We start from the raw sequence: 21691 nt of genomic DNA on the forward strand, positions 1-21691 counted from the left end.
CTGAAAATTTCCTCCTCTTAACCCTTCTGAAGATATGAAGCAAGCAGAGTACGAGACCCCTTGTGGAGCTGCTTTGCCTTGTGCAGTGATTGACAAGACGTCAGTTTTCAGTAAAATGCTGCAGGAGCCACAATCAAATGCACTATTCCCACAGTAGTTCTTGTTCCAAATTACATCAGTGCAGTTGAGACACAAACAATGGGAATACTAAATGGAGCCATGTTGCTATGTTGGAGACAGGGAAGGAAAAAATAGCAAGACCTGCCAAATTAAACAAAAAAACTGTGAGAGAAAGAGTATTTGCTACTAGGTTGCTACGGGTACATTAATAACAGGAGATAATAAAAACCATGTAAACAATTAAAAACCTAACAGGAAAGCCCAGGAAAATCTGATAATGGTCTCTGGGAACATCTCAGTAAATGCAGGTAGTTGATAGCAAAAGGAATCATCTTACGGAAAAGATACACCTGCTTTAATAATTTTTTATTGAATGATACTTGAATGTGAGCCTACAGCAAAAGGAACCAACACTTTTCTATTAGCCTCTAAAGCAGGACTGACTATGACTTTTTTTTTCCTTGAAGTACATCCAAAACCTCACACCCATTCCCTTTTAATGCTCAGACCAACACAACGCTGCGTTTCAGCCAATAAAAAGCAAAAACTCTGGATGCCCGAGGTTTTTGGAGCCTTGTGAAATGAAAATTAAAGAAGTAGGTGTCAAAATGCCTTTAAGAGATGGAGTCTTGATCCCCCTTGTGTAAATTACACTGACCTCTTCCCTGAGGGCTTGTAAGAGCCCACTGTGAACATCCACCACCAAGAAAACCCAGTCCTCACTAGTGATGGACAAGGTGTTGGTACAACACACTTTATCCAGAATTACATTACATTAAGAAACTGTTCTTAAAGAATCTTAGGAGAAGGATTTGGGGATTTTGTAAGCAAATGACAATTTGTGTCCTGTCAGATGCATTTTTGTGCTCAGCATCCAGCAACCCAAAGTCATCACAAACTGGGTCAAGGCAAAGAAACCCCGCAATTCCCCATCCACAGCAGTCACTCACCTTCTGGGCCGGTTACTTCAGGCAAGTGGGTGAACTTCTCGTTGCAATAGTTGCCCTCGCAGCAGCAGAAAAAGACTTGAGGGTTTTCTTCTGTGGCTACACACTCCTGCCTGCGTCAGGGAGGGACACACACAGCAGCAAAGGGAAGAGAAAAACAACGTCAGCCAACTTGCGTCTTCAGGAACAAACACAGACATCCCCAAAATCGTCTTCTCCACGTGCCTTGTCCTGCTGGCACAGCCTGGCAGACTCTGCTTACAGGAAACTCAGCACTCACATACCCCGGTGGATAGCAAAGACCCTTGAAAAGGCCATAAAGGAAACAAATGCTTCCATATGTACTGAAGACATTAGATGGCGAATAATAAATAACAGCAGGCTCCGCTAAGTGAATGAGAAGCAGAAAAACAACAGAGAGGTGCCTCGCATCCTGAGTTGTGTCTCTCCTGCAGCCTGTACCTATGCTGCTAGGGGTGAGAGGTGTTTGAGCGTGCAATTAAAGCTTGTGCCTTAAAGCTCGTATGAAGAGGGCTGAGCTAAGCCTGCTCTCACCGGCGTTAGCATCCCTAACTGTACACGCTGCAAGACACCTGCAGTGCCTCTGATTGCTGAAGGCAGGAGGGAGGCTGGAGGTTTGTTGTTGCGTTGTTTTTTTTTAAGTTTTATCTTCAAGTGCCATCTCCTTCCCCTTTAAGAAAAAATCCTATACCTGCACGAAAGCCTTTAAGGAATTCAGGTTTTAGCCCTCACGTTTCTAATTTCCCCTTTATCAAGGCAGCCTCCTCGGCGCTGAGGTTTCCCTCCCCATTTCACGAGGCGTTAGGGGGCTTCCACGTGCCAGAGCAACTCCACTTCCCCCCATCCTCCCTCTCCCACAGATCGATGCAGAGAGATGATTTCTGCAGGGCTCCAGCAGTCCTTTCTTTCTGTTTCTTAAATACCCACTTCCCTTCCCTGCCACTTTTCGCGGCGTTGCCCTCTGCTTTTAGTTATTCCGCTCGCAGAGCCGCTCTCTGCAGAGAGCTGTATCAAACTATTTCCTGAAGACCGGCTAAATTATATGCATAACTTCCTTCCTTCAACCACTCAGAGGAAGTAGCAAAACAATCATATGTGTTTGACATTATTACTCATTTATGAACCCATGCCAAGCCTCCCTTTCTGTGGTATCACTGACATAATGCCACGAGGAGGATGGAAAGGGCTCTCTTAAATCGCCACGCAGGGTAGTTGTGAGGACTTTATTCCTTTCGGGGAAAAAAAAACAAGGCAGTTTTAGCTGAAATGCCTCATGCCAGGCCTCAGCTGGGAAGCACTTGGTTGGTTCGGGGGGCTTTTTCTTTTTCAACTTCAAAGCAGAAAGCAGCTATTTGAGTTATTCAAATGGACACAGATATTTCAACAAGTTAAGCAATGCTTCCAGATGCTTTTCCTTGAAATCAGATAACAAGCCATTTGGATTTAAAAGCATCGGTATTGGAGTCTTCAATTGCAAACACATCCTTTGCTAAATCTGTTGGTTAAGAAATCAAGCTAATGAGTGAAAACAGCCTGCTCCACATCTGCAGTTCATTATCCCCGTCTTTCAGTTGGTGCGCGCTCAGGGCAGCCATCCAGGTACATCTGACATGTTATACTTAGCAAATATTAGAAATGATACAGTGGGAGAGAATGACACATTTTTCTACGGCAGCGAGAGCACGTTTCGAGGCAGTTCACGTGCTCTTCAAGGGAATGTGAGCACGACCTCTCCGGTGGGGCTGTGTAAATAAACAAATAGCACCCGGTTGATTTTTAACCAGTCCCTTTCCCCTACAGCCTTCAATGCACATGTGCCACATTCTGGTTTCCTTATTATAAAGAGCAGAGGAAGGAGCCCTCATCCTCAGCATCCTGACTGCTGCTGCCCTGCATTTGTCACCTTCCCGTGACACAGTTACATGCCTGCCTTGTAACACTAAGTGCTGCCAATGTGCTAAGCCCAGAGATGCTGCAGGAGGACCCAGCAGGGCTGTGTACTGCATGCAGGGGACACTGCAGGGAGCTCCAAGTGCATCGCCCAAGGAGCTCAGCACCCAGCAGCTCAGCATCCAGCACAAAGGTGCCGCAGACGAAGACAGGAAGGGCATCAACACAGCACTGCTGATTGCAAAAATCATCTTTTAAGCTGTTTTTGCCATTGTGGGATGCGACGCTACCTGCATGAAAGACTGAAGAGGGCACTCAAGGGAAAAAGAAAAAAAAAAAGACTCGATTTAAACAGCCCTTATTTAATTAAAGCTAACCTTTATTTCAAATGCTGCTTTCAACACTTGCACTGTTTGCTAATTCTCAGAACATCTTTTAGCTCTGCCCTGAACTGCGACTTTGAAGAATCGGGCTGCAGGATAATGGATGCTCAACCCCAGGGCTGAGAAAAGGCTTGTGAGGAGCCCTGGAAACTTTTTACCGTTGTAACGGAGCAACACATTATGACAAAGATTAAGAAGCACTACATCCCTGCACGGAGGCTCTCAGTGACAATACAAGTGTCACTGCGAATGAAAGCAGGCACTGAAAGGAGAAATCTGTTTACAGTAAACACTTCTGCTTGGAAATACTGAGCTAGAGTGACCTTCTGTTCTCAGGAGGATTGGCATTAAAAAAACTAATGGGCCAAGAAGGATTGATTTATCAGTTAAAAATAAAAAGTTAATTTTATACAGAGCCCAACCCTGCAACCGGCAAGGGAATAGGTGTGGTAGGAAAGAAACCCTAGAGCTAGTAAGAGAAGGAAGATGAGGAACTAACTCACAGCTGGGACATGCCAAGACAATAGGCACAAGACCAGGGACAACGTGCAATGACTAAGGAAAACTTCCAGCCATCGGACAGAGCTGGTCCCAGCTAAAGCCGACAGCTTAGGACCTGGTGTCCTAAAACCTTTAGGATTGGAAGCTAGAAAAACGATGCTGTGATTGCAACGAAGGTGACAGCAGCTTATGCGGGTGTGACACTGAGGGAAATCATTGAATTTTGTATTCTGATCCTCCTTATTGATAGAGCTGGGCTTTGTTTGGTTGGTGTTTGTTGTTTTGTTCTTGCTTTTAACAGAAACGCTGCCTGAGCTCTGAACTACTGAGCATTGTCCTTTTGAACCGGGAAACTTCAGAGGGCCGTTTTCTTCAGCTGGAGTTATTTTCCCCTCTGTAGAATTGCATTAAGGGAAATGAGAAAAGACTAGCTTATTCTCCCAGCTATTTAATGAGGCTGGAGCCTTCATACTACAAAGCTGCTCTGCTTTTCAGCTCGTTACTTGCAGCAACACGCAAACATGAGCGTTACTTTTGCTGTCCCACTCTTTCTCCCAGCCTATCTCTTCGCTCAGCCGAAGAACAGCAAAACTTTTTGCAACATCACAAATGCCAGAATCTCAACCTCTAAACACCCCCAGATATCTGTGTATTTTTTTTTTTTTCTAGAGAGATCCAAATGATTCCAAGTTTTCCTTTGTATCGCCAAATGCTCTTGGAAGAACATATTGCTCTTCGTTTGATGGTACAGGACACGTTTTTCAAAGCATGCCAGAATTATCAAAGCTTTGCTAAGGGAAAGAAGAAAGAAAAAAAAAAACCACCACACAACAAAAAAACTTAAAGTGCATTTTGCAGCCTCTATTTAGAAACTAAAGTGACAATTTTGAGAGCTGCATTAGCAACAGAGGTAATTACTGGGGATGAATGGGCCAATTGACTTGGACCTGCTTTCTTTTCCTCGATGCAAAAATCACAAGCTTTTGCACTTAGAGCAACAATTAAACCTGCCTTCAGGGAAACCAGTTAGGCTATTACCTGTCGTAACAGTTGAAGTCGTCTAACCAGCAGCCTTTCTTCACCAGCTCGATGGATCCCGAGTTGTTTCTCCAGGAGGCGTAGCAGTGGAGCCGCTTGTCCTTCTCCCCCTCGCAGCGCTCCACGCCGCTCTGGTTGGTCTTCTCCAGCTCCCAGTTGGCGTTGTAGTAAATGCATTCCCTCGTCTCCGCCTCCCCGTGGCCTGGTCCTGCAAAAGTCAAAGCCCAAGCACGTTCAAGCACAATCATTCACAGATCTCGGGAGGCGCATCTCCACGGGGCCTTGCTTTGGGTGACGCACGCGTTGGTATTGAACTACACGTGCCATAGACATGAACTTCAGCACAGCGTGTTCTCCTTTGCCAATTTGAGGTGGAGAGCAGGGATCAGGTTGGCCTCAGCTCACACCAGGAGCCTGTGGTGAAGTCAAGAGCCTCACACAGACCCCAAGGCCCCCTCTGGCCAGTGCCTCAACCACAGGTCCCTAGCATGGGGAGGTGGCACAGCAATCCACACTGTGTTTTTTAACCACAGAAGGCCTGGTTAGGAAAGAGATCCTCCCAGGGTGCTGCTTGCCACGTGCTGGGCTGGCACACAAGGTAGTTACAGCCTCCCTCTCCACAGCTATTTCAGGAAACACCACCTAAAAATAAAGGGTTTATTATGCGGGTAGGACGTAACTGGGAATGGAGAATATTCATCCTGCAGAGGAGGGACAGACCAGTACCAAGTCCTCACTTAGATCCCAGTTCAGGCTTATTTCACTCAGCCTCCTCATGCTAAATGCCATTTTTTTATTACGTCGCCTTTCCACCAAAGCAAGACCCTCAGCAAAAGCAACTCCATTCCCCGAACGACTTTGGTCAGCCCACATGGACCTCTGGCCACCACAAACCAAGGACTCTCCCTGTGTTTTTACTCAACTTTGTATCAAAGGACCAAGGAGTTTTTGCAGTCCCTAAAGTGAAGCAATTCCTCCACAGCCATCAGACTGCAGAGCAGAAACACAATTATAGATACACCAGTTTAAAAAAGGAGTTAAGCAAGGACATGGTGATATCCGCATGTGACATAATTTGTCTTAAACCTTAGAAATCCACTCTTTATTTGGAAATACTCTGCACCACAGCATTTTGATGATTTGTTTAAAACGAGTGGAAAGAAGGAAACCAAACACACGAGATGTAAGCAGATAGCCAGAAATAGCACCACGAAGCGCGTGGCTTTGCGAATCCTGAGATGTCCTGCAGCCATCTGCCCTTGGGATCACCCATCCAAGGCAAGGTCAGACCTGGCTGTTACACTGATGGATCGCAATCACAAAAAAATGTTGGTATCCCAATAAACTGTGTTGACAATTGGGTAAAAAAACATGAATGGGTCCCGCAGGATGGTGAAATGAAAGTGCTGTGCTCCCAGAATAGCCAGAGCTTTGCAAACCGAAGAACTACGCTTCTGGCAGGAAAATTTTGCAGTGTTTTTACGACTCTGCCTTCTCCCAAGGCTGTGTGTGCAACTTTTAATGTTGGGTTTAAGGCGGTCAGGGCCACGTCTGGATGATCTAAATGCAACCTCATCTCTGATTCTTGCTCTACGAGGCAAAGCAGCCACTTCGGAAAGGTCTCTAAAAGGTGATTCAATTTGACTTTCAGGAGACATGGAGCAGCGAGTGGCTTACAGCTGGCAGAGGAAACACCCAGCCAGGCATGGGCACCAGCTCCTTGCCTTGATGGCAATCAAGCTGTCGATGCAGCCTTCTGCTGGCCACAGGCAGCAGGTAAGGATTGCACAGCATCCTGCAGCTTGGAAAAGATCTTCGAGCTCATCAGGTCCAACCATTGTCCTGACCTACTGAGTCCCGACACCAAACCATGTCCCTTAGTGCCACTTCCATGTCTCTTAACACCTCCAGGGATGGGGACTGCACCACCTCCCTGGGCAGCTTGTTCCAGTGCCTAAGCACCCTTTCCATCAAGAAATTCTTCCTAATGTCCAATCTAAACCTCCCCTGGTGCGATTTGGGATCACTTCCTTGCATCCTTCCCTTGTCACTTGAGAAAAGATGACCCTGTACAGGGCAGAAGCATGACCACAAGAAGTGTGACTACAAGAAATGTGACCACAAGAAGAGTGACCACAAGAAGTATGATCACGGTTCCTATATGGGCTGGGGGTGATGTGCCCAGCCTGCTCCCAGTACCGACACACCTGGCCTCAGCAATGGGTAAAATTTTTGTGGTATGGAGCAAACCCATCGGACTGGAAAGATCTCTCTGCATTTTGAAGAGGTGTTCGATTCCTCGATAACTCTTTTTTGGGAAGAATGTTTCATCTGCATCGTGGGAGAGACTGGAAGGAAGGAGGGGTACGAGCAAGTCATAAAACTGACTTCAGGAACTGGAAATTATATTCAAAGCACACACGAACAAGAGCTCAATTTCAATAGCACCTGCAGGTTTTATCGGCACTTGCAAAGCTCCATCTGAGTTTTCCTCTGACAAGTTGCTTACTATAATAAAAACAACCTACCAATATCCCTCAACACGGAACAGTGTCAATATTGACACTCCTTGTTAAAGCCTTGATATTTGTTCTGCTGCTACTTACGCTGCGCTTTGTTAGGGCAGATTAAGCGTTTTTGCTAAATAAGAGTTAAATCAGCAGGAAAGCGAGGGAGCATCGCCTCGTGTGCAGAGGGGCTGATGCCTTTTTATTTATAAAGGAATGAGTAAATATCTTAGCTTCATTGTAATACTTAACATGGCTTCCAGCTGATACTTGCTGGAAATTGGTCCATTCCTCGAATCCCATTTTGTGACATCGTTCCCATCAGCGCAACCCTGCTTCTGCACTAGATGGAAATTTCCTCTCCCTCCCCCAACCAAATCTCCCAGAAAGGAGGAGATTTAATGAACCATTTGCCTGGGAAGCAGCCCCAAAATCTAATCCCAGCTCAGCTACCACTGTCTGTAACCTCAAGCAATATCGGGCAGCCTCTGCTTTCTCCACCTGGGCCGATGCAATGCACAAAGCTGCGGGGAGATTTGAGGTTTCCACTGTGCTTTGAAAAGAGAAACTTCAGCCCGCTAAATCCTGAGCTCAGCCCAGGCTCCCTTCCCCCAAGACAGTTGTCTTTTCTGGAACAAGTTTCAGATTAAGAGTACGATCTGCTTGCAAACACGCAAAGCGAACTCTGCAAACAGCAACCGCGCCAAGAAAACGGCCTTTCGCAGTTTTTTCCCCCTATCAAAGTTGAACAAAAGCACGTACAAAGTTTGGGATGGATGACTAAATACACGTACGTTTCCCTTAACGCCGCTCTTAAGGATGCTCGCCTTCGGGAGACGCTTTAAAAATCCCGTGTGTTTGCTACCTGCTTTTAGATCTTCTTAAAAAGCCCCTTGGTGAGCATCCCCAGCCTGCTAGGTGCCTGGAGTTGCAGGAAACCCTTCTGCTTGTGCCCGAGAAGGTCTCAGCATGAAGGACACAGCTCCAGGAGCGGCTGTTGATGTGCCCGCTGCTTCGGCTCATCAGGAAACCCTCTCACCTTGCTCTGGGATGGATCAGGCAGAGAACAAAGTTTGCAGCTGGCCACCTTATCTGCATTTGCTGTGTTAAAAGCCCCTTGAAATGGAGGGAGGGAAGGGTTCAAAGCGGGTTTTGTCCCTTTGAGGTGGGGTAAGAGGAGGAAAGCTCTGCTCCTGCTTCTTCAAGGCATGAAGGTCTTGCTGCCTCTTGTTTCCCCCTTGGGTCAAGGACACATACCCAATTCCCCAAAACCCCATGAGGTCTGCAAGAAATGCCAGGCTGGAAGCTGCTGCAGTTGAGCCATGCCCTGCTGCTTGCTTCAAGCTGAAAGAATCAGAGGGTTTTGCCCCAAAATGGGCAAGGGAAGCACTTTTCTCCTTTCACCTGTGCACACCTGATGCAACAAGGCTTGGCTTGGAACACGGGCTTCCCTTTGTGCACAGCAGCACCAACTGGTTTTAACACCACAACCTACAAACCCCCGTGTAGGGAATAAAATCTTGAGCCCTGCTTGAAATCGAAGAATGACGAAGAATTAAGGCTTTGCACCAGCGGCTTGGTTTCTGGCACCCTGCTGCACCAAGCTGGAGCTTCGGGGACGATGCAGCATGGCTTCTCCCCAGCCTTCCCCAAACAGCAGGTGTGTACAAACATCCTCGAAGCACCACCCAGCCCAAACAACACCCAGCACCCCAATGCTACAAGGACAGAGGGAGCCCACCCACCAGCACCCGAATTCAGCCCTGAGAAGCTGTCATCAGGCCAATTCCCTCAGGTGGATTTTCTGCTCCAAATGAGCCGAGCATCACCAGGGTTTTGCCTAGCAAGGCCCCCAGCATCCATCTGAGGCAGGTAATGATGGAAGAGGAGCTGTGCGACACGGGAGGACCACGGGAGCACCTGGGAGCCGCCAGGCGCACGGGGAGCTCATTAAACAGGGTCCTCCTGACCCGCAGGACTTCAGCCTTGGGACCTTGTTGTTGATCTGAGACTCAGGCTCTGCTCTCTTCATTTGGAGCTGCCGACGGATCAACGGGGCTGTGTCATTATCCGACAGCCGCTAAATTATAGCCAGGATCCTGTGTAGCAGCGCCGGGTCTAGGTGTTAGCAGTTGCTGGGCTCCTAACTCATAATTAGATACACAGGGAATATCTTCCCCAAGGCTGAAGGCTGCTATAAATCTCAGCTCCTTATCTCTGCCTGCCCCCTTTTTAAAACCTAAAATGAAAGTATATACGAGAAGATGGGATGTGTCAAAATAGTCTGCATAAACACGGAGTGATTTCCCAGACAGTCTGTTTGCCTAACTGTCAAAACCACCGGGCTTTATACATGAAACTGTGTATGCAACTGAAGTTATTTGCAAACACTTAGTTATGTCCCTATATAGCTATTTGTACATGTAATTTTATAATATAAAATGACAGAGATTGTACACCGAATTGGGGTAATTGCCCTCTAATTTGGAGGGTAATTGCATGTAGCAATTAAGCAACTGCGGATGCATTCTTGCATGTGTGATTATGAAAGTCGGGCCCTTTGTTTGAGGTTTGGTTTTGTTTCCAAGAGCTATCCCTCCACCCACGGCACGGTTTGGGCAGGCAGGGGACTGTGAGGCTGCCGGGCACTCACCTGGCCATGCAGCATCCTCCAGGGCAAGCCACTGCAGCGTGGGCACACGCACGCCCCTTGCCCTTGCTCAGCACCCGCAGGGATGATCACCCAGCCACCAGGGCTGCCTTTTGGCACAGGGACATCATCTGGTTGAGGAAACAAGTGTAGAGCACACCAGGAGGCATTGGGTGCAGGAGGGAAAGGCAATGAAATAGGGCTGCTGCCCCCAAACTCTCCCCGCCCCAGACACCAGCCCCAAAGTTTCACGCCAGTCTGCAGTTTAAAGGAACTCCAGTTGTTGTTGCTAGCATTTCAGATCACAAAACCAAGCCAGGGGAAGCTTGCAACTGGAAAAGTTTGGAAAACGTTGCTCTAGAGAGACCACCCAGTTGCATCTCTGCAGAGCCTATAACGACTCCACAATTAGTACGTGGTGCTCCGGCGCGTATTCCCCGAGTGCAGTGATTTCATTCCTGCCGTCCTTAAATAATAGGTCAAAATACATTTTTAGGCAAAGCATCAAACCAGTGATGACATCTGTGGTTAAGTACGTAACTGTGCGTGAGGATTTAAAGATTCCTGCTCGTATCCCTCGCTCTTTACCAAAGCTTTGAATCGGTGAGGCCCCACGTACCAGAAATGAGCCAAAATTTTGCTGTGCCCCTGGGGACCCTGGGGCTGGCAGCCCAGCCCCATGCCCACAGACACCCAGGAGCAAGCCCCAGGTTCAGCCCTTCCAGGTAGCTGGGTGTGGGAGATCCTCCAGGGCAGCGCCTTAACTAATTAAAAATCCTGGTAAAAAATCAACTATTTCAAAACGTTTTGGCTCTCGAGCTGGCTCAGGTAAAAGCAGCCTGTGCAGCACTGAGAACATAACGCCAAGGGAGGATATTACTTTGAATTCTGTTTTCTGTCAATAGATTTGGCATATCCCACGATAAAAGAGCTTCAAGTTTTCTAGTCAATCAATGGCTGTTAATCTATTATCTCAGCATCTATCGCCATGGTAACCTGCAATGATGCCATTGACAACCAGTCTCAAAAGGACAGGAGGCTTTAAGTCATTTTCTTTTAAAATTAAAAAAGGAACTTTAATATTAAGAAATACATCCTCCCTGCTCACCAGGGATGACAACTCAGGGCTTCTATATTCACACCATGAGTCACGCTTCACAGCTTCCACGGACATCTGTGTAGCAATCCCCTCCCCATATATCTCTTTTTTAACTTGGGCTTAAGTCTGTTAAAAGATAACAAGGAAATTATTTAAAAGAAGTAGATCTTTATTACAATTTCCCCCCAAACTGCTAGTTAAACCTGTTTTGTAAAATAGAAGGAGCACGCTTTAAGACATTACCACCAACCAGGGGAAAAGATGCAATAAAGATTTAATCCTTCTGAATGATTTCCCTGGTATTTTAAGTCAAAGAGGGTGGGTAGAAAAAGGACTCAGTGAAATACAGAGCACGCGCGCGCACACGCGTGGCCGGTGAGATTAATCTCTTGGCCCAAAGGGGAGGATCGGGCAGAAAAAGGCTTCGTAAATCATTTCTCCGGCCAGGCAGAGGGATCCAAGGAGGTTTGGCCAGGTCAGTGGCTGGACTGGCGTGCAGCAGGACAGAAACGTTGCCAGCAGTTAATCAATTTTTGGAAGCAGTGTGTTGTTTTTTTTTTTTACTTGAACTCAGCTGGTCGTTCCTATATTTTATCTAAAGAAGAGATCATTTTAGTTAGCCATTAGAAAAATCCTATTTTGTACCATTTCGGTTAAGGACAAAGCCAAAATGTAATTAGATTTCTCCCTTTGCATTGCTAACTGTATCTGTCTCCCCAAAAAAGGTTTTAGTTCTTTAATAAAGCCATCAGGGAGATCAATCAGAAGCATTTAATGCCATGGTGCTTCTGCAGTTCATGTTTAAATGCACTCGGGGTCACAAACGAGGCAATTTGGACAGCAGTGCTCAAACTGGATTAGTAATAACACACAAAAAGGCCCAATTTCTTTTTCCTTTTTTTTTTTTTTCTTTTTTTTTAACAGACATGCACACACTCCTCCGCTGCCCACAGGAGGATAAAAACAAAACGAAGCCAGCCTCAACCAACACGGTGTTACGCACCGAAAACCTGAGCTGGGCTCCTTGTCTCCAACGTGCCACCTCCCCAAAGGACACCTACATGTCCAGGACCCTTGCCATAAGTCAACCAGGAAAATGCCAACCCTATCTCCACTGACCCCTTTCCACCACCACACTTAAGGAAGTGCCTTGCTTGCTATAGGATTTCCATAAAGAAGAGGTTGTTTTTTTCCCTTATCCGTGAGATTTTGAACAAGCCTATCGTTTTTTTCAGTATTTCTTTTTTCTTAAATTCAAGATGCACATTTGTAAAAGCATTAAGCAGACAATTTATTTGCCTTTGGATGGCAACAACTACTCTCTGGCATGAAAAAGGACCCTCTTGGGCTACACGTTGTGCAAATAACCTACTGAGAAGGTTGTGTCAAACCCCAAACTTTGCAACCTCGGCGAGAAAATATTAGAATTTAATGACAAGATAAAGATATTTCCAACTGCGCTCCTAAAAATCAAGCAGAGGGCAGATTTTGACCAGATGCCACAAATCACTAAGTAAAATATGCAGCAAATTCTGAAATGACATTTAAAACAAAATCGTTTGTTCTCTCCCATTCTCCTCAGGAGACAGCATGAGGTCTCAAAAGAGCATGGGAGGAGGAAGTGAAATCATGTATGTTCATAAATATTTTCTCCCCGCACACCAAAGTTTTGAAAAGCATTCAAAGCAAGCCTACAAAACCAATTTCCTTCGAGGCAAAGGGATGAGGATACGGGAGCATCTCCTTGTGGAATTAAGAGACCTGAAGAGCGATAACCATGTAGTGATACCTTTCCCGGTCCTTCTACTCCATCCCACCACCTTCATCCTCCTGTGCTGCTGTCACCTGCAGAAATGCCCTTTCAGAGCTCCTTATTTATAAGATCTTCTCTAGGCAGAGCCCGATGTGTCTAGCACACCATACACACCTAAAATAATGTTGAAACTGTGCACCTGGTAAGCCACCAAGAGTTTTGGTACCCAAAGAGCAGCACCTTGATTCATAATCTACACATGGTCCTCCGAGATTTATCAGCAGGGACATTTCAAATATGCTTTAAAATGTGCTGAGTCTACTAAGATTGGGCCCCAAGTGCTTTTCTATTGATTCTGCTTGACATTTCCAAATACCACAATTCCAAATTTAATTCACTGGTAATTGGAAAAACTGTAATGCATGTAAATGGACAAGAAGATGTTGGAAGTCCAAAAGGTCAGGCATCAGGAAAGCATGCCCCCAAGAACTAAATGATGTTTGTTTGTCTTCTTGTCACCCTCTTCCACTTGAATGATCAAAACTCGGAGTTGGGCAGTTTTCTCAGCAGGATGGAGGAAGAATGAAAATAAAACAGCACAATCTTTCTAAACTGCCAGGACAGGGTTCAAAATCACTGTTTTAAACTCCATCATTGACGAAGATCCAAATGTACCCTAGAGAGGACTCACTTTATCAGCAGATTACACAAGCGAGTGGTAGACTCATGAAAGAATTAATCTCACAACTCTTTGTCACTGGAAGGTTCTCTCTGCCTGGAAATCCAATTTGTAAGGTTACCCCCCTGCTCCTCCATGGCTTTACAGGTATTTAGCTTCTCCTTGCCAGCCAGGTGAAGAAAAGGCATGGGAAAATTAAAAATTTTACCAGATTTCCTCCTTTCCAATGTATGAGGTCCAATCTCAATTCTAGCCTGATCATGAACATTTGTTGGCTGATCCAGAGCCTCAACTGAGCTGCAGCAAGGGCCACAGTTCCCAGCCCGCTTGGATTTCATGGTCAATGTTTTGATGGGTTATTAAGCCTTTGGGGCAAAGATCATACTCATACGAAATACAGAATGACAAAATGCCCATATTTCAATAAGTTCTAAAGAATAAAATGCATAAGTTTTAGCTGCTGGTCCTACCTGCAACCACCAGTGTGTGAGTGATCACTGATGCTCTGATGCCCTGGTAAGTTTAAGCTCAAAAGGTAAGAATACAACCTAAGTACAGTGCACAAACAAGCACCAGCACAATTTATAGTTTATATAATTTATAACTGATGAAGGACAAACACACGTTACCACATCCCAGTCAGAGTTTCCCCAGTTCTGCCCACAGCAGTATGACAATAGGCGATAACTCCTTGAAGCAAGCAACATTTATTACACTACTTACATCATTCTACTTTTGAAAAAAAAAAAAAAAAAAAAAAAAAAAAAGGAAACAAACCACCATCAACAACAAAATAACAACAACAACATAAATATGCTGACTTTTGAAAGCCTTTTTCCCAATACACTGGTATTTCAAGAGTTAACAGGCTTTAGCCAAAGACTGAGAAGGAGGCTGAACCTAAGGAGAAAGAAAGGGGAGGCAGGAAGAAAAGCCACTCTCTAGCCTTTGCAATTGCACACTAGCCTTAAGCCCTCCAAAAGGAAGTAAAGGCATTCCTAAAATTCTTCACAGGATGAGAAGCAAGTTGTCAGCTGAATCAGAAGTCCATTTCTGCAGTCTTTATGCTCCTAATGGCAAATCCCACATGAGCAATTTCAAAAGCCTCCTTTACAATGGAGTATCTCCCAAGTGACTACAGCACATCTAGGACTTGTCTCGTGTTTACAGAAATATACCTTTCTCCTTTGGGCCTATTGAAAAAAGCAACCATCAAATGACCTGAGGAAGGAATGTAGCACAATCCAATAGCATCATGCAATTTCCAGTGATTGTTTCTGTTACAATAATGAAAGGCACAAAAGAAACGGCTGGATAACTACAGCGAGTCTCTAAAGACAAGTTATACAAGAGATGCTGAAGAGTTATTATGTAAAGAGAGAAAAAAAAAATGAAATCACCTTATTAGCTTTTATCTTGATTACATGCAGTCACCAGCATCTGGATTGCACTTTGAAATAAATGTGTTTCTGAGCAGAGCTGTCCCAAAGAGCTGAAACTTTGCCTGTTCCAGAGGTGGAAAGCATCAAAATAACTGCGTGCTCTTGGGCAGGTACTCTCCTTCCTGGGGTTTTGCAGTGTTTTCAAGCCATAAGGAAGACTAAAACACTTTGGACCACTTTGGCATAGAAGTAGAAGCATTTACCTTCCATCCATGTCCAAGCTTTCCGGATGACACGAGCTCAATGGCTCCACCCCAGAAACTGCATGCATCCCCCTCCTGTTCAATTTTCTATTTAGATGCCCATTCCCACGGTGACTAAGCTCAAATATTGCATCAAATGACATTAAATAATATTCTAGGATTCAGCAGTGTACTCCTAGATGACTTCCAAACCACAGGTAGGTGTGGGAATCTCCACATCTCTGAAGCTGCTCCCACATATTCAGGTGCTGACATATGAGAACAAGGAGATGGAGGAGCTCTTCCCTGGGCACTTTCAGGAAAGCTATGAGTATTTGGAAGGATTTATGACTGGAAATGTAATGAGAACCCAGGTGGTGGAGGCAGATGAGTTGCTGAAAGGAAAACAACAGTATATGGTTGGTAGAATTGATGACACAACTGTTGCAGTGACAAGAGAAGGTTTTATCCCTGGTGATTCACATCATGTTGAGTGTTACTGGCACTGCTCTGATGCCAAAGTCACCCTCCTGGTTCCACCACAAGTCATCCCCCTGACTTGCCATGCCTTGGTTCCCCCATACATAAATAGGATGATCAACAGGCATCTATGTGTGAAGCACCACGTGAGAGCTGGCTGCATTTCTAAGCTATCATTTTATGCAGATATCCTCCCTCTACTGACCTGAATACTCAGCGGAGAGACCTTTTCTGATTTCAGAGTGCAGGTCATACCCAACCATGACAGAGCAGACCGCTTCAGCCTGGAGATATTTTACATTTCTTTCCCTCTCACTCCTCCGGATTTCACTAGGAGGGCAACCAAGGATCAATTCATCCTTGTTTAAACCACCCTGCAAAAATCAGGCACTCCCTCCGTACCCTACAATACATTCATTTTAGGCTGCAGCCAAACCCTTTTCCTTTCTCCTCAAGAGCTTCATCAGCGAGGTGCAATAATCATTTATTTACCTCCGCATGCGTGTGTCGTAAGACGAGAAAGGTGCCTGCAGGAACAGGCTCGTGGAGGTCTGGCAGCTACACAGAGATGAGTAAATGCAATCCTGAACACATCTTCTCACTGCCTCCCCACGCTCACATACACTTGGGGGGACAGGCGTGCAAACTACTCCCACCTGTCTAATAAAGAGGTGCAGTATGAGACATTGCTGCGCACTCCTGGTAATCAGCGGGAGCAGAAATGGAAGACAAACCAGCAATAAACTCCTTTTTTACTCTAAATAAAATAAAACAAAAAAATTCCAATGCGAAAAGTTTCCCCGTGATGGCAGCCGGTGGAGCAATAAAACCAGGCAGCTACCCGCTAGGGTTGAACATGGCTTTTCAGCCAGTTTTCATGAACTTTGGTAACATGTGGCAGCTGTCCAAGAAGAGCAAACAAGGCTTTAGGTAACTTTTTGGAGGGTGCAGGCCTGTCCACCTGCTTCACACAGACAAGAAGGTGAATGCACCTGCCCCAGGCAGAGCAGCTCTGGGCACTGTCGAAGCCACAAGGATGGAGAGCTCTCTGCCTTTTATTTTTAAGGTCAGAGCAAAGATCAGACTATGGGAGAGTTTCAGCCCACTGCTACATGTGGACATCTCCCGTGGGCATCCATCACATTTCAAACTTTCCAATATAAATACTCCAGTATGGGATTTATGTTCTTTAATATAATAACCCCAGCAAAACATAATCTGTTATTATAGCTATCCTAGGGCTTCTTGTGAGCGCAAAGACGCGTGCTCTTCTTAATGCTGAACTAAGACTGGAGAATAATATCTCTGATTGATCTGCTCCATCTCAGGGATAGCCCCAGCTTTGTAAGGGTGAAGCCACTGATGATGCTACAATCAAAGCTGGTGGGATGCAGGTCCAAAGTAGGCCTGGAGGAGGTGGCTCCTCATACAAAGGGCAGGTGCTGTGGGTAACCCTTCCTACAGGGTGCTCAATCACGTGTATTTGCTTGTCCTGATGTTCTTCCCCAGGCGTCTTTTGGCAATAGCTGGGGACAGACCACTGGGCTGGGTGGGCTTCTCTTCTGGTCCCTTCTGGCCAATGTACGTTGGCCATAATTCATGTCCTCAAACCCAAAATTACCATTTAAAAATACTCTGAACTTATACCTGCCATTTAGAGAGGAAAGTATGGTGATTATTCACTAATGAGACATTGTAAGTGACTTCTACAATGAAGCAGAGGAATCTGTCCATGCCCACTCCACTGTGTCCTGGAAGAAGACATGGTCCAAGATTTTCAAAGGCAGTGAAGATGTTCATGCAGGGCAGCCAGCCTCAGCTATCTTAAAATGATTCTTAAGGGGGATGAAAACAAGTTTTAAGTGTCTCAAAGTAAGCACTACAAGCCACTACACAGTTTGAAAATCTAAGCCAAGAAAAGAAGTCCCCATGGTGCTCAGTCCGTGCTGGCATTTTACAACCATGTTTGGACTTGGTGCATCGAGGATTCAACATAGTGTCTTCCTTGCCATAAAATGTTGGGATAACTGATGGGGATTAACTTTCTCACCCTGAAATCTGAATATACAGTGGCATTTCTACCAGAAGCTGTTGTACAAATTGCATCAAAAGCCAGGGCAGACCTAGCAACCTTGCAAGCAGGAGCTGAAGTCCTGCTTCCAGCAACCTTTCTTTGTGGGATGGGGACTACACGTTGGTTGTGCTGACATAAGACACATGTCTAGTGAAAAATTTAACTCCGATCCCCATGCCACTGCTTTTTCGGAAGGAGATAAGTAAGCTCCTTTATTCTCAGAAGAGGACTAGTCCTGTCTTTAGGCTACAGTCTCAGGCATGCATGGAGGCAGGTCAGAAGCAGAGCCCCACGCACCCATGTGAGAAGAAGAAACAAAACACACGCACACAAGTTCCCGTCAGCAGAGTCATTCATGAAGTAAAAATAACGTGTGCTTCCGTTTACATTGTACAATTACAATTCTAAAAAGCAAAAAAGTGTTAGGGAATGTTTTTGAAGACAGCCAGGAACGTTTTGCAAGGATCGCTGACTCAAGCCCTTGATCTGGCTGTTTAGCTGATGACTGGAAATCAGCCCTGGCTGTGTTTATTCTTTAGACAAAGTCCAGCTAAAAATGCATCCAGGCTTAAATAATCTGTGTAACAATGACCTCAGAGCCCCAGATACAACATTGCATGATGTGCAGGTTTCCCAACAGCGGAAGGCATTGTCCGGGCTGATACCCAGCTCGCCCCTTCCGATGCGCGCTCTGCCAACACAGCGCTCTCGCCCGCACCACCACGACTGCTCTTGGATGTAACACGCCATTTCATTTCCATTTGCATTTCAATATGGCCCCAAGGGCTTAAAATACATCTGGTCCTCACCACGTTGTCTCTTCTGAAGCGGCCATCGCCAGAACAAGGTGAGACAAAGGATGCCCACGCTCGGCCTCATGCACACCCACGAGCACAGCCTCATCCTGCATTGCCATCCTGTGAAGCCTCCTGGTTCACCTTGCAGCTCCCCATCCCAGCTCTGTTCTACTAACGGCAGCAAATATTCCTCGTCCTGGAGTCACTTGTGGGGAGAACCAGAGCAGAAGGCATAGCTCCAAGCCCCAGAATCCAAACCAGCCATGAGTAATGGCTGCACCAGCCAGCAATATTTGACCCGTCAATGTCAGAAAATCCCAAACTTCCCAAGTCCCAGGAGACAAAAGCTGAATATAAGACACTGTAACTCAGCTTGGGAACTGCAGCTCTTGCCTGCAGGCTCGTGGCTTTACACCCATCCCACGCCATAGCTGCCCCTGCTCCTCCCCATGCAGCAGTGGTTTCGTGCATGCTGTGAGCATCGCCTCCAGTAGGAGCCAAGGACTTCGTGTATTTATAAGATGTTTTGCAGGAGCTCAGCAACACGGAGTGTAGCGCGCTTATCTCTCCATCGCTAAAATAAATATATAATATTCCAAGCAAGGACACATATCAAAGAGCACAGGATACAGTTCAGTGACTCATGCAACCGGCAAAGTATAAAATTGGCTGCATGCATGCCCGCATAGGGCATTCTCAGCTCTTCCTATAATTAGTCCTTCAGACGCTAGAGGGGAAAGTAACAAATTCAAAGAGGTTCCACTTCCCAATTATTCACATATTTCCAAATCAAATGGTTGTCTGTCAGAGAGCAACATGCCATTGCCCTAGGATATCAAAATGCAAACTGAAAAGTCTCTCCAGGAACAGGATTTGCTTTCATTACATTTATATCACCTAATTCATTTTAAGATTATATATAATTAGTCTCTCCCTCCGTTTCTTCACCCCCCCAATTCAATATTCTCTGCTAAGCAATTTCAGAACACACCGCACATGCCAATGGCCCTTCTTCTAAGGCTCTTGCCTTTCAAACAGTTTTAGTTTCTTTTTTTAGCATTTTCTTTTTTTTCCTTTGAATTGTCAAACCTTTCGTGTGCGCACTAGCGCAAAGCTGCTTCCAAGAGATTTTATTTTATTTCGCTTGTTTAAGCAAACACCTCTGAGGAAGAACTTTTAGCTTCACTTTTCGTTTGCCTTCTGGCCTCCTGAAATCTCAGCCCGCCCTCCGTAACACTCCAGAGCCAGTTCCCACCACCCTCAGAGCAGCACGGTGCCTTCACCTGAGCATCTCCACTTTTCTTCAAATCCTCTCGTCTCCAGCAGCTTCAACATTACAGAAACTCAGCCCAAATTCTTCATAAAGCCACACACATGCACGCCCTCCGTGGTTTTGGCACAGAAGCAGGTACCTGCTGTCAGACCAGGGATCTGGGAACTCCCGAAGGTTATGGGGCATCGCAGTACCAACCATTCCCTGGGTGCAGATGGGGTTTGCTCTGCTCTCACGCTGAGTTTCTCCTTCCCACCTTAGGCGGGGAGAGCTGATAGCAGAAGGGAGTGACCTGGTTGAGGCACAGCATTAAACCAAGCAGGTAAACACGCTGCCAGGCTTGATATGAGATCCTACAGAGTCACAGAATCATCTAGATTGGAAAAGACCTTCAAGATCGCCAAGCCCAACCACCAGCCTGACCTACTGATTCCCATCACTAAACCATATCCCTTAGTGTCATGTCCACGGGTCTCTTAAATACCTCCAGGGATGGATGAAGCCCCCATGCCCAGAGCTCTCTCCTATTGTGACCAATGCACTATCGCAGCGATGTTCCCAACAATGAGAAATTTTCTTGATCTAGAATAACGTGGCCTCTGCATCCTGAACAAGGCTGTTGGCAAACACTTGAGGAGACTCCTGAGATGTTCAAAGTATTTCTGACAATTAGTACAAAGGACTATTTCAGGACTATTAATTTTTTTTTAACGGGGAAGGAAGAGGCTCTTTCCCCATCAGGGAGAGACGGCATTTGCTGCTGCTTCCAGCTGGGCTCCAGCCTTCTGCTGAGATTTCCTTGAATTCAGGGGAAAGTCACATTGATCACCAGTTGTTTTAGTGCAGATGATGTTGGGGCTGGATGAAAAGCAAGGATTTCTGTTGGATGTGCATTGTAGAGCACAGTATTGAATTAACAAATACTCCTGGTGGGCCACCACCACCGCCGTGCCACCATGCCCAGTTCTCAGTGAAACCACCCAGCCGGTTTTGCCAAGATAAAATGAGCTGTTCCCTTATGGCCAGGAGATGCCACAGGGCTGTAATGACTCCCAGTAACCTTGGCTCCTGCAGGACTTCACTGCTGTGCTATCCTCACCAAGGACTTCAGCTGCAGCCCTGGTCCTGTCCTCCCTCTGCTCTTCCCTTCCATCTCCACCAGTTCTGCTCGTTCCCCACCAGTCATATCGAGATGCATGGACACCTGAAATCCTCCTCTTCCAGGGCAGGAAAGCCTGGGTAACTGCTCTCTTTTGCAGCAATTAAGGGGGTTGTGGTTTTGAGTGACCCACAAAACAAACTTTTAGGGCTTCTTCCAACTTGCAAAAGCAATTTATACGAAAACTCTAAAAGCCAAGGGAAGTTTCACCTCATTCCCACTACATCCAGAGCCAGCTCTGTGACCTCTGCAGCGGGTGCTGGGATGGGTGCTGTTTAGCACCCAGGCTTTGAGCCACCCTACAGGGCTAAGAGAAAAATATTGTAGGTCTTAGTTTGGGTAATTCCCAGCCTGGACGTAGAAATAGCTGAAGAACACCATCACAACCCCCCTCTCCTCTACTCCCAGAAGGAAAAAAAAAAAAAACAAGGGAAAGGGAAAAAGTGTAGAAATAAACAAAATAAAAAGAAAAAAAAAAGAGTATTTTTTATTTTGAAAAGCAAAATGTGGCATCCTGCACTGCTTCAAAGCTGGGGACATGGTAGCCAGAGGAGCCCCGCAGCTACACATGGCATTTCTGCTGGCCAGAGTGCCCAAGAGTTTTCCAGGCTGCTCGCCCTCGACTGGGAAGCAAAGGTGCTGTTATCCCTCCATCCTGGTCCTCGGGCATGACTGACATATCACCTGCAAAGGATT

At 46.0% G+C, this 21691-nt stretch overlaps 1 protein-coding gene across 1 annotated transcript in view; it reads right to left on the minus strand.

The window, feature by feature from the left end:
• ACVR2B (activin A receptor type 2B) overlaps window positions 1-21691 on the minus strand; it is a 92094-nt gene that overhangs the window by 15380 nt on the left and 55023 nt on the right. The window contains exons 2-3 of the mRNA XM_084509032.1: window positions 4901-5108; window positions 1071-1180 (exon numbers count right to left, since the gene is read on the minus strand). Of these exons, the coding sequence (XP_084365158.1) occupies window positions 1071-1180; window positions 4901-5108 (318 nt within the window). The remainder of the gene's footprint in view (window positions 1-1070; window positions 1181-4900; window positions 5109-21691) is intronic.

The sequence above is a fragment of the Aythya ferina genome (genome assembly GCF_964211825.1).
Source record: "Aythya ferina genome assembly, chromosome: 2".
Taxonomy (NCBI): domain Eukaryota; kingdom Metazoa; phylum Chordata; class Aves; order Anseriformes; family Anatidae; genus Aythya; species Aythya ferina.